At 33.7% G+C, this 14,146-nt stretch overlaps 1 protein-coding gene across 16 annotated transcripts in view; it reads left to right on the top strand.

Moving 5' to 3' along the window:
• Positions 1–14,146, top strand: part of LOC121369350 (RIMS-binding protein 2-like) — a 228,093-nt gene that overhangs the window by 199,696 nt on the left and 14,251 nt on the right. For 9 of the 16 annotated variants that reach the window (XM_041494356.1, XM_041494355.1, XM_041494369.1 and 6 more), the window contains 8 exons: positions 413–574; positions 1,330–1,443; positions 2,004–2,180; positions 2,754–2,944; positions 3,179–3,205; positions 7,758–7,865; positions 10,037–10,183; positions 13,447–13,543. In XM_041494356.1, coding sequence (XP_041350290.1) covers positions 413–574; positions 1,330–1,443; positions 2,004–2,180; positions 2,754–2,944; positions 3,179–3,205; positions 7,758–7,865; positions 10,037–10,183; positions 13,447–13,543 — 1,023 coding nt within the window. Of the gene's footprint in view, positions 1–412; positions 575–1,329; positions 1,444–2,003; positions 2,181–2,753; positions 2,945–3,178; positions 3,206–3,989; positions 4,020–7,757; positions 7,866–10,036; positions 10,184–13,446; positions 13,544–14,146 lie in introns of all 16 variants that reach the window. The other 7 variants (XM_041494365.1, XM_041494362.1, XM_041494361.1 and 4 more) reach the window with 7 other exon arrangements.

Below are 14,146 nucleotides of genomic sequence, written 5' to 3' on the forward strand. Positions count from 1 at the left end.
AGTAATAATTGATTCACTGCGTTTTATTGTAAACTTAGTTATTATTAGTTATTCTGTCCATGGAGTTGTCCACAAACAAAGCCAATTCACACATTGATCAATATTTATATCTTGTCTCTTTAATAATATATACATTTGTACCTTAGATTGCAAAATAATTTTTTATTGTGTTATTTATAATGATGGAGCAATAAAATAATATTTTAAAAATATTTATTATCTAAAGTTGTATTTATAAAAATATTAACAAAAAACCAAGAGCTAATCAACTTTATATGTACATCCACCAATTAAAATTATTTGTGTCAGATTAAAATCGTACATTTTACATTTTGAATCCTGAACTTTCTGTTAATGTAAATGTGGAGCAATAATCTCTAGCTAACATGTAACTTGTTAATTTGTTCTGCAGATATTCTTCCGATACCCAGTGATATTGTTGTCAGTGATATTACGGCCAACTCGGCAGTCATCAGCTGGATGCCTGGAAACAGTAACTACTCTCACTGTATTGAGGTGAACGGTCAAGACGTCCACCTGCTAAGACCAGGGATCTGCAAGTATACCGTGTCAGGTACACTCTTACCTTCTAACCACTGTCAATTATAATACAATATCTGACAGACGTAGAGCCAAATTTAGAAAGCCTGGTTTTGCCTTACACTCATGTAAATAATGTTATTTCTGTGCTTAAACACCTGCATTTAAGAAAAACACGCGTCCTAAGATTGGAAGTTGTGTGATTTGTCTTGCTAAACTGTAGTAGTTGTCTATATTTAGTATCCGTATGGGCAGAGGTTGTATATGGGTTTTTATTTGATATGCCAGCACAATTGCCAGTGTGGCAATACTGATCTTAGACTGAAAGCAATTGTGTTGTTGAACCATTTTGTTGGGAAATGATTCCAGAGGGGGAGAAGAGCAAGGGTTCTCAGGTCATCAGCATTGTATCGTAGCAATGATGTTCACTTTCTTTTGTTCCCAGTTTGACAGACTTGAACATTTCTATATTGTTTGACAATGTTCAGGGAAATGATATCAGAATGACAATGGGTAATAAGAACTCATATCTACATATTCAGTATGTCGGATAGAAACAAATCAATGCTTGCATCCACTGAAGGGTCATCTATGTCAATTTTTAGGATAATCTCTCAGGTCAGAGTCCAGTAGACAGTTTGTTAGTATGCAGCTATTGACATGTATTCAAAGCACAAGTAGACGACATATTTTAAGGATATTTTTAAAGAAGACATGTTGTGAAGCCACAAGTAGACAACATATTTTGAGGATGTTTTTAAAGAAGACATGTTATGATTCTCTTGACAGGCCTGGCTCCTGCATGTACGCACAACGTGAAGGTGTATGTGCGAGAGGCCCCGGAGTACAAACAGTCTCTACACCTGCTGACAGCCAGCACCGAGTTCACCACTCTACTCGGAGGTAGGTTCAACTTCCATTTCTCTCATCAGTGTGTGGAGTGGTGTCATCAAATAAAACTATCTTTAACTTTTCGTTTTGCTGGAATTATCTGCTTGTTTCCAATCATGCACACATTTCACCTGTATTTGATGTCTGTCCTGGGCATAGGTCAATTGTTAGTTGTTTCTGGTTAGTCAATGTGGAGATGATGCTTGCAATTACAATCGATCCCTCTTGATTATTGGGCTATTTCTCATTCCAGCCAGTAAGTCAGTGTGTTCTAGTGGTGTTGTTAAACAAAACAAACTTTAACTTTACACCTCCACATTGAGCTTCACTGTGGGTGGAAGCTGGTGGTGGGAAGTGAAGCCAGTAATATAACAGCTTCATGGCCAATCGCTTAACTCCCACAACCAGAACAAATTATTTTTGATTGTTCGGGTAGTGATGATATTTTAATACTCTAACTGGTTTACACTGTTGATTTGTCTGTGTAGAGTTCATGTTCTAATACATTTACTATCTTATACATGTCTTATTTGTATAGTAATGATGATTGATGATGAGCTGTTTTATTTCAGGATCCCCGGATCCACCGCTGAACGTACAGGTTGAGGCTGGACCTCAGGAGGGAACACTGCTGTTGACGTGGTTGCCAATGACGATCAACCCATCAGGTGTTTCTAACGGTGCGGTGGTAGCTGGGTATGTGGTGTATGCTGATGGGCGTCGCACCAGGGAGGCGAGGGGACCAACCAGTGAGTCTCTCACTTTGTCACTTGTAGTTTTTAAACACAATGTGCAGTAGTTGTCTGGCTTTCGTTCATTAATATGTTAAATCAGTAACCGTAAAAGTCAGTATCTATCTGTGATATTTGTATTTTTGCACAGTTCTTTACACTGTTTTTATTTAAATTTTGAATTTTTATATTGATGTTGATCATCACTTTATTTGTTTGCATTACCATAGTTTGACACCCAATAGCCGATGTATTTTTCGTGCTGGGGTGTCGTTAAACATTCATTCATTCGTTATTTTAAGAATATCTCAATATTTGCAAAAGCTTGTGTGTACACAAAGGACTGTGTATTCAAATATAATAGTTTTTTCACTTTTGAGACTTTCAGTTGATATGTTCACAATTCAAAGATAACAATTGTTATAAGAGCCAGCTTCTATTTTTCAGTATAAATATAATAGGATTTTGTTTTAACTTTGTTTAAATTTTGAAGTTTTGGCACAATCTTCCCACTGATTCCTAACTCAAAGAACATAGGCTTCATTAGTGGATGTGTTCATAAGTAAACTTGATACTTGATATCTATGGCAGATGACCACATCATACTTGGGCCAGAAGACTTGAAAGGCCACATACCGAAGCAGCTGACGGTTCGAACCCTGGCGGTTGACGGGAAGGAATCTGCAGAATCTAGCATCGTCCGGCTTCCTCCACAACTCATCCGGGAGTTGACTGCCACAGTCTCCAAATCCAGCAACACCAGTCCAAAGATGCAACCAAAGGTATTTTTGTGTTTGGTGTCGTATTGGTGGCCATTTACAACTGACAGTATTAACTGAAGTGAACAAGATTCATCTCGCATCTCTTTGTGAAAGAATATTGAAGTATAACATGTTGACAATTTTCTACAAATAATGATCAGTACATATGGCAGAGCACTGGGAAAACAAATGGTAGAGCACTCTATGATACAATTATTTCTACATTTAGTACATTTCTCTCACCACTCATTTCAGTATGCCTTCAGACACAGGTTTTGGAAGGTGAGATATTGGTGTTACTTAACACACGGTGATGGATTAAACTTTTAGCATTTAGGCCTATGATAGTTTTTATATTTGACTGTTTCTCAGAAATTATAATGATAATTTAGACAGACTTCATACACACACCAGCTGTGAGTAAAAGAAATCCCATCACTTTGATCACTTGTATTTCATATCACAAATTATTTGACACATTAAAAATTGTTTTCGTCACAAATATGGCCACTTTGATTCTGGCAACTGTAAAGTAATAGTTGTTCATTAGTTAGGCATCAGTACTGAGTTTCTGCATTTCTAGTTTCCTTCCATGCCTGAGGTCAAAGGATCAAATCCCTCAGTGGACTTTTGACTGAGGTTTTTATCCTCCCAACATGTGTCTTGTGACTAATACATTTATATCAAAGGCTATGGTATGTGCTGTTATTTCTGTGGGTAAGTGAAGATAAAAGAGCTCTTGCTGCTAAAAGAAAACATAGCAGTCTTATTAATAGTCCAAATTAGAACTTTGAATGTATGAAAAAAAATATTATGAAGTAAAATGAACTTTGAGGTATTATAAGCATTAAGATGACGAAAAACATACTGGATATACAGACATTGATATCCTAAACAAGAACAATATATGTTCAGTTTGTAAATCTTGTCATTGATAAAACCTCTATTAGTCAACACATGTTGGAACACACTCAAGTCAGTTTCTTTAACTAGAGGAGAATGCCACAGACCTAGCTCATATTAATTATCTGTTTAAAAGTTTGTGTGATTTTTACATTCGGTTTAGATGCGAGGGAGAACTCGTTGGCACAGGAAGGTACAGCTCCATTTCTTGACACTGTGCATCATGCTGGTTGTTACTAGGCAACCAACCAACCACTAGCATGAAAGAACACATAAAGCATGAAACATTTGTAATCATTGTCACTGTTATACTAAGAAATAATACAAGTGATTTAACACGTGTGTTGTAACATGTATACTCGGCATAGCATGGAATATCGATAAAATAATATCAGATGATGTTAGAAGAAAACTAATCAAACACCTCTTATAACAGTTATGTATGTACCAATCATGGTGTGCAATATTAACAACATTTATAATCACAGACCAGATAAGAATGAAGTGTGACATTTTAACAAAATAAATGTATGAGTATTTTGTTTGACGATATTCTGCTGCAGTGAAACCTGTCACTTATACCAGTAACAGTCCATCCTTAGTCAACCAGTTTAACATTAGGTTGGAACACACAAGGATTCTTAATCGATAGGAAAGTATACATTTATTTTTAAACGTTAGCTTTTGACCATTAATTTTGTTTGCTCTTTACATTTTATATTGTTGTTACCAAGACATATGATATCTTATAGCATGAGTCTTTAACATTTTATGCATTGTTTCCTGTTCCTTTTACACGATGGCCTTTATTTACCAGTATCCCATTTGTTAACTATTGTTTACCTTATGTCTATACTTTGGCCCAGGACATAGAAAAATAAAAACATTTAGTATTAGTTTTTATACTGCAGTGGTGGCAACCTTTATCCTATTTCTTTTTTACGTACAAAAAGTGTTTGCTTAATAATTGTTTGTTATTTTTATTTTATGAATTAATTTATTATTAATATAACATACATGTGTACATGTATATACAGAATAAAATATACAAGACCAGATTACAGTGTTCGAGATTAACGGTATCCCGATATCCCGAGGATACCAGAATTTAATTTTGGATACCAGACTTCAAGAACCCAGTATCCCACCGGGATACCATATAATGTTGTTTATTTTTTAATCCTGCATTTTTATTTTTCACTAAAACAATGAGTCATCATTTACTGGTGAAGTTAAGTAACTGTATTTTCGAGCTCGTACCCAGTCTAATGCTATGCTGTAACAGTATCTCCCCCAACTCATACCCAGTCTAATGCTACACTGGAGCAATAGTGATGTACATGTACAAATGTAGCAATGAACTGGGAACGAGAACAGTGTCATCCAAGTTTGTTACGATTTATTTCTTATGAATTTCATACAAGTGGGATACTAAATTTTCAGGTGGGATACCAGATTTTGAAATGTTAATATCCAACTGGGATACTGCCCAAAATTTTACATCTCAAACATTGGATTAAACAAATACTTATCTAAATCAGTATTAATAAACTAAAAATTATAAAATATATATTCTATAAAACTGCCTATTTAAATAATTTGATGACAAGTTGGAACTTTGGTTATTGCATTTGTAACGAATGATATAACTAAGCAAAAACTGAGTATTGGTTTGACAATATTTATATATATATATATATATGAAACAAAATTAAAAACCACTAGTTTAGATCTTTGTTTGTTTCTTCATTTTTAATTACATAATTGGGTTATTAATTTGATTATTTATATTAGTTTGTGACTTTAATAAGTTATTATTATTATTATTATTATTATTTAATCATTACAGATGTTTTAGGGGTTTTTAATTACATAATTGGGTTATTAATTTGATTATTTATATTAGTTTGTGACTTTAATAAGTTATTATTATTATTATTATTATTTAATCATTACAGATGTTTTAGGGGTTTTCCTCTTTCTTTTTTTGCATCCTTTTATTTTTCTTTAAATATAATTTCTTTCTCTTCTTAAATATTATATATATTTTTTTAAATGTGTTGTAGTAAATTGTTATACTTTTCACTTTTTTTATCAAATTAGTTTTACATTTCTTGAAGAAATATTGAGATATATGTATTTTTTAAATGTTAATTAGAAGTTTTACTAGTTTTACCCCCCCCCCCCCAATTTTTTTATATATTTTTTTTCAAATTAATTTACCTTTATTCAGTACCACATTTTTTTAATTCATGCATTTGTTTATTTATCTTTCCATTTGTTCATTCATTCTTCAGTTCATTCATTCATCTATCCATCATTCATTCATTCATTTTTGAACTTTATTTTGTATTACTATGGCCCCATATAATGTAATATATATATTTGTTTTCCTTATTAAAATTTACGTTTTACCATATAATATTCAAAATCCCCATAAGAGTTAATTTACAAAAAAAAGAATGATACTTAAGTCACATTATATTTCATACATTTTGGTATTATCCCTAGCTACTTTCAGTTAGTGTTTTTTCTACAAGTTTTAATTATGATGGGTTTTTTAAAACATGTAATGAAGTTAATATAATAACCAGCTTAATTTATCATAACCAAAGACTATTAATAAAAATATTGATATATATATATATATCAGTAGCTAATTTCATCTTAAAAGCAAACACAAATGTGATTTAGCTTATTTAATCTTAAAAGCAAAAACAAATGTGATTTTTAATTAAGGAAATTGATCCACATAAGATATTGATTAATAATACAGTTTCTGTTTTGTTCTCTTTGGCATTATCAGTGCTTAGTGTTAAGAACATAGAGGAATAATAAGTATATAGTAGACTATGTGGTTATAAAAAGTATGGTTCATAACAGCTATGCAGAAATGATAAAATAGGTTGATCCTTTGCCATCCCAGTATAAAACAAAGTTAAAATGTAGTCGTCCTGGGCCAACACCAAACTATGTCATCTTTTAAGAATTAGTTGGTACAAAAGTAAATGAAAAGGTTTGCAAGATTTTGGAATGGAAAATGAAGTTTGAGAAAGAAAAATTGTTTTGTGTTTTTTTTTTACCTGATACCAATATCTGGTTTAAACAGCCAAGTATAATGAGGTATATAAATCTTTTTATTTGACAATTTGCCTCACTATGAGAAAAAAAGACTGAATAATGAATCTGTTTGTCATTTTATGCAGTTCATTTTCTCATATAAAGATACCTGAGTTAAAAGACATAAAACCCATATATTTCCATTCCATGTGTGTGATGACATACTGTTACGGTATACTGTCGGTACATACATATACCCATATGTTTCCATTACATGAGTGTGATGACATACTGTTATACTGTCTGTACATACATAAACCCATATGTTTCCATTCCATGTGTGTGATGACATACTGTTATACTGTCGGTACATACATAAACCCATATGTTTCCATTACATGAGTGTGATGACATACTGTTATACTGTCGGTACATACATAAACCCATATGTTTCCATTACATGTGTGTGATGACATACTGTTATACTGTCGGTACATACATAAACCCATATGTTTCCATTACATGAGTGTGATGACATACTGTTATACTGTCGGTACATACATAAACCCATATGTTTCCATTACATCAGTGTGATGACATACTGTTATACTGTCGGTACATACATAAACCCATATGTTTCCATTACATGAGTGTGATGACATACTGTTATACTGTCGGTACATACATAAACCCATATGTTTCCATTACATGTGTGTGATGACATACTGTTATACTGTCGGTACATACATAAACCCATATGTTTCCATTACATGTGTGTGATGAATACTGTTATACTGTCGGTACATACAGGTACTTTGAAATACTACCAGTACTGCATGACAGCACAATTTATTTATCTTTTTTCCCAAAGAGTTCCAAGTCACCAACAGGAATAATAGAGCATGCTGGGAATAATATTGATGCTGAGATTGATGCTGCATTTGAAGGTGTACACGGTGCTGCTGATGATGCGCCAGTGGTGGGTTTATGGTTGTCAATGGCGATGTCGTGTGTGTAGTAGTTATAGAATAGATGATCACATTCTCACCTATTGGCTACATTAACACTGAATGAAGAAAACCAAATTATCCTTGCTTAACAAATTAAATTGTAAAAATTACTTGGCTAACACTGCTTAATGAGTCTACAAGGCTAAACTTGCTTAACAATTAGTCAAATTGGCTAAGACTGCATACTATTTTTACTTGGCTAAACTTGCTTAATAACTTGGCTCAAATTGCTCAAATCTAGTCTAGTTATGATTGCTAAAATAGCCTATAAATAGTTTCATTGATCTTAATAAAAATTTATCTTTCATTTTATACCACTAAATTAAATTTCAATTTTCAGCAGTTGTAAAATTTGTAGATTATCTTCGATTTTGTAGTTCAATTTTAGGTCTTTAATTTTTTTTTTCAATGATGTAGCCTATTCTTTTGAGCTGATGTGTCATTAATAATATTTTTGTTAAATACCGGTATATCTTTTTTACACATCTGTGCTGATGTCCCAATTCCCACAATTAGAAAATGTATTCATGCATGTCCATATTTTGCTGTAATCAGTATCAGACTTGTGCTTCTTCCCACCAAAGGCTTAGGTATGCCTGTCATGGGCATATTCTCTAAGTTCCCCATAAAGATCTATTCAAGGCATATCAGTGTCATGTATTCTGCTTGCTTATATTGGCTACAAATATGACAATTTTATGGTCAGACTAACCTATTTTTAGGGTCATGGTCTTTAAATTGGTTCTTCATTTGTTATTACAATGCAACTACGAGAGCTGCGCTTGTGAAATCAAAACTTTACTGAAAACTGACAGCAAGTGTGTTTTTTATGTTCATGAAAGCAACTGGTTTTCTAGCTGTGGAATATATAAAAATATCACATCCCATAGTCATTTATGTTTGACTCCAGTGCTAGATTCAGCACAGAGTAAGGGCATACAGACTTTCACCTTTTTGTCATTTTAAAAGTGAAACGATTACGGTTATTCAATTAGAGACTTAGGAATAAAATAATGGTGCATAGCTATGACTAGGATCACTCCGAGCTTGGGCTTTCCCTGTAAACTAATCATGCATTTCATGTGTGTCATGGTTTAACAGTAATTTGGATACAGTTTAGATCAAACGCAAAGTATTTTAAGTATCGGTAGGTCTGTCCCCCAATGCTGTTTTAAAATTCTGATGTCATCGTTTTTCTAGCATTGATATTAATTCCATAATTTGTCATTCCATCTTGTACATACATCCATTATTATTACGTTGAATCAGTTATCTTAGTTTAGCATATTTATTGAACCTTATTGGTTGTTCTGTTACCGTATACCCTTTGTTTCAAGATTTCTGATTAGTTATTCCACTTGTTCCACATTTCCCCTGTTGTTTCCTTACACTTGTAGTTTAATTTGGTCTAGGATTTAATTGTTTTTACCCTGCTTTTCAGGGTATTTGACAAATTATGATTTATGACCCCCAACACACATAGTTCAAAACTAACAGCACTTCTGGAAATATTTTATGTGTTATTAATTAGTAGCCAGCAAGGCAGGTTTTTATTTGAATTTTTAGATAAATATTTGCATCAAATGCCTTTCTGTAAAACTTGGTGAGGACCATAGGTACAGGAAGTTCCAGTTATATGCTATACTATGTTTTGATCTAGTACATTATTAAGTATACATGCAGTAGTATGTTTCCACAATAATAGGTAGTTTTACATTAGCCGCTTGTGTGTAATGGAGAGAGGCAGATTAGTCGTAAAAATCAATCTTCTGCCGATGTTCTTTGTCCTTGTCCTGTTCTTTTCAGCCAATATTTATGTCCTTTTAAGATTATCTCTGTAAAATCAATTTGCAAGTTACTACAGACTGTTTTTGTGAAATACTAAATCAGATTGAAGTCCTTCTACACCAAGAAGCAAATGTTAACTCGATGACACATTTTTGCTGTGCTATCACTAATAACCCGTCATTTGCTGCTAGTTGTGTATATATAACCTTGTATGCCTGCATGCTTTTTCATAACTTTGCACTGTCAGTTGCATGCTTTCCCCCTTTTTTCCCTACATTTTTAATTTCCCGTATTATTTCTTTCATTCTTATTTTTATTTTTTTATTATTTTATTATTTATCTATCTATTCAGAGCCCCGTTGAAAATTCTCAGTACGCAGACCCTTTTATAGAAAGTAGCAGTTCAGAGCTGTCTGACATTCCAGAAGTGGAGGAAGAACTGATTGGGTCTGAGGAAGCCAATCAGGGTACAGGTTACACTGGCCAATCGACCAATCAGGTTAGCTCTTGCATCAGAGGAGGAAATGACTTTCTAAAAATTAATTCAGTTGCTCTATTCTTCTCTGAGTAATATATGCGTGCATGTACTTCTACTCTATTTTAGTGGCTTTGTATAATACTAGCTTGAACTAAACTTTATAACTGCATAATTATGGCATATTAAAAACATATTTAAAAAATTAATTGTTAGTTGGCCATGCTTGAGTAATATAGGTCCTAATAATGTTTGCCCATCTTCAAAGCAAAACATGTTTTCTTTTCAGATGTTTTGTGAGGTAGATGTTATAAGACAAAAAACTAAATAAGAATTCATTATGAACTTTGCAGGAATACTTATAAAATTAATAAGAATGTGTAAATCATCACATTAAAAAATTGTCCCTGTTTTAACCATCTTTTTAGTTATTTTGTTTATTTTTTAAAACACTTTTGTTACTTAATAACAACAAGAAATGTGTGATTTGCTTTGCTGTTTTCATTGTCACTAACACAGAATACACATTCACTTTTTTTATGTCACTAACACATCTATCACAACACTGAAAAGAAACACTACACAACAGTCACAAAGAATGCATTAGTAATGACAGTTGCCATCTGGCATCATCCTGTTTTGAGTGGGGTTTTTTAATTGTGTCTTCTCCTACTTCATGGATTCAGTAAATTTTCACACCTTCAATGATCATGAAAGCACTATGTGACAATTTGCTACAGCTTTGTTAGATTTCGAAAGAAAGAAAACTAAACTCTGTGATCTTATCGCCATAATTTATCAGTGTAAAAGAATGTGTGGTTTTAGAGGCAATAAGGTCAACAAAAGGTGTCTTTTTTTAATTTGCATATGTTATAGGAATGTCACCCATTTCTACTAGAAATGAGGAATTACTTAAATCGACATGCATCTTACCTCTAGAAATATTATCCACTGTGTTAGTTTAAGGTGCTTGACATGATTTTTCACCAAAACTCTTACAGAAATTGCCTCATACATAAGATAAATATAATGAAATTGTCCGAAATGTGTTTATTTTTTTATTTTTTTCAATTAGCTATACATGTATATGTTAATTATATTCTGCATGTCTATATTTTGGCAGTTTACTAAGTGTATCTTGAAATGTGTTAAAATAACTTCAATATTGTCAGTGGTACTGTCAAGGGAGTCCTATATTAACAAATGCTATGTTCTGCTTATATTTCAAGGAAAGGTATGTTCAAATTATGTTCAGTATTGTTCTTATCAATATTGGCTGTGTGCTATTTTTGTGTGAAGAGCTTTCTTTGTGTGTGTACAATTCATTATTCAGGTGATTGTTGCGTATATATAACCAGAAGAGTTATTTCTGACATCTGATTGTGGTTTCTGAAAACAATGTCGACAGATGTTGTATTCTGTTGCTTACATCTTAAAACTATGCGTCTTGAATATGGTTAGTCATTGACTGCTTAATTGAACGAAAAGACTATCACAATCAGAATCATATCTCTGTACAATACAGAGGCAAAGAGATATTTTGAAAGGTTTAAATACTGCTCCCAGGAAGCACCATTGTGTTTTGTCTGTAGACGAACTGCCACTCCCCAGAACAATATATCCTCCCTACTCCTGCACGAGGAGTGCCACTCCCAGAATATCTACACCTACAGGACTGCCATTTCCAGAATAAATGTTTATTCCTTATGCAAGAATACTGCCACTCCCCAGAAAAATATATCCTTCCTACTCCTACAAGAGGAGTGCCACTCCCAGAATATCTTTACACCTACAGGAGGACTGCCATTCCCAGAATAATAAATCTGTTTATGCCTTCCGCAAGAATACTGCCACATCCCAGAATAATGTATCCTTCCTACTACTGCAAGAGAAGTGCCATTCCCCAGAATATCTTTACTCTTTTAGGAGGACTGCCACTCCTGGGTGGGTCATGGGGTTTTATGTGCACATTCAGAACAAGCTGTTGTAGTGCATACCTGTCATGGTCACAGGTGCTGGCCTTGGCCGGCTCCTCTGTCCAGGACAGGAAAGGAGTTGGGTGGGAGAGGGGACCGCCCACACTGGCAGGTGCAAGAAAACACCAGAAGCTTGACCGGGGTTGGTAGCGGGAAGGGGGTAGTTTTGGTGGTATTGAATTTTGAACAGTTCTATAGGATTTAAACAAAAAAAGAAAGGTTGCACAGTTTCAGTGAAGGAATTTGGCACTTTTTTTAATGGTCTGTCAGAAGATAAAGGGAAACTGCCACTCCCTAGAATGATATATCTGTTGTACTCCTGCAAGAGGAGTGCCACTCCCAATAATATATTTACTACTGTAGGAGGACTGCCATTCTCAGAATAATAAATTTGTTTATGCCTTCGCAAGAATACTGCCACAACAGAACAATATATCCTTCCTACTCCTGCAAGAGGAGTGCCACTCCCAGAATATCTTTACTTATTGTAGGAGGACTGCCACTCCATAGAATGATATATCCTCCCTATTTCTGCAAGAGGACTGCCATTCCAAGAATTTAAAAAATATGCTTTCTGCAAGAGAACTGCCACTCCTCAGAACACTATATCTTTCCTACTCCTATAGGATGACAGCCTAACCATATTCTACATCAATAAATGTAATACCTTTATAGTTATCTTTAATACAGAGTGTTTTTTCATTATATAGATAAGTCTGTTAGGCTCATATTTACCCCTTTGCAATAAAATCAGATATGAAAATCCTCTGTAGTTTTTCATATTCACCGCTGTTGTCACAGAAGCGATAAAACCAAAGGTAAAACGTTTTGGCATTGTCCTAAAATTCCAGATTTTTGCTGTTTTTGTCCTCGGTCTTTGAGCACACAGTAACACCCTACTTGTGAAGAATACACAGTTCTGAGTCATTTTGATCTGTGTGTAATGGAGAGGATACTGTTACTGGATGATACCTCAACACTCATTATACAAGTTGCAGTCAACTGGACGGAATGGGGGAACAAAACTATGAATGTACTATACATACAGGATGAAGTAACCAAAAAAAGAGAAACATGTGCATATACATACACATAAACAGATGCCTGCATACACACATACACACACATGAATTCACACACAAACATGTAAAACATTTGCTCAACCTTTTTTTTTTGTCAAGATCATCAATTTATAGCTCTTGTTTCAAATTTATTTCATTTCCTTCAAAAAAAAAAATTTCTTAAAATATTCAATTTCACTTGTATTTTATGTAAACAAATGTACTAACTGTGTTTCTGTGGTTACTATAGCAGGAGAAACAGCTGTCCCCACAGCCAGCACCACGAACAATCCGACCTTCACCCAGTCCGACCACGCTACAACCACAGAGGAACATTCCAGCCATCGGTTTGTGTCTTACGTCTCTTCAGCTGGCCAGATCAGACAAAATCTGGTTGTGGTTTTATCTAATACTAAGGGTCATGATAGATCGAAAACATTGAGTAGCAATTTAGTCAGAAAATTAGTAGCTCATTGAAGAGTGCTTTTACAAAAAACGTTAGGTCCAGAATTGAGGAAGCTATATAAATTGCTTTTCTGATTTATTAGGCAAGGTTACATACACAATAGTCATACAAACATGGATTAAATCCTCTTACATCATAGATATAAAGTAGGAAAATTATAACTCAAACATAAAAGATAGGTTTTTTCCACATAGCCAAATAGAGTTACGGCTCATTAAAGATTTTCTAATTAGATTTTTTGGTGGTTTAATAATGAAGTTTATTTGACAAATTAAATTTTAAGTCACATGTAACAATTCAGGGGAATGACATGAACCCTGTAGAGTATATAACATCAGAAATAGCTTATTAAATCCCTTCAGGTTTTTATTTTATTTTAAAAGCATGATAAACTTCTTTTCAGACTTAATGAACATTGTAGATGAGACTGAAGATTATTTTAATTCATGGTTTTCGTTTTCTCACAAGTCAAAAGAAACACAAT

The sequence above is a fragment of the Gigantopelta aegis genome, chromosome 3 (assembly GCF_016097555.1).
Source record: "Gigantopelta aegis isolate Gae_Host chromosome 3, Gae_host_genome, whole genome shotgun sequence".
NCBI classification, from domain to species: domain Eukaryota; kingdom Metazoa; phylum Mollusca; class Gastropoda; order Neomphalida; family Peltospiridae; genus Gigantopelta; species Gigantopelta aegis.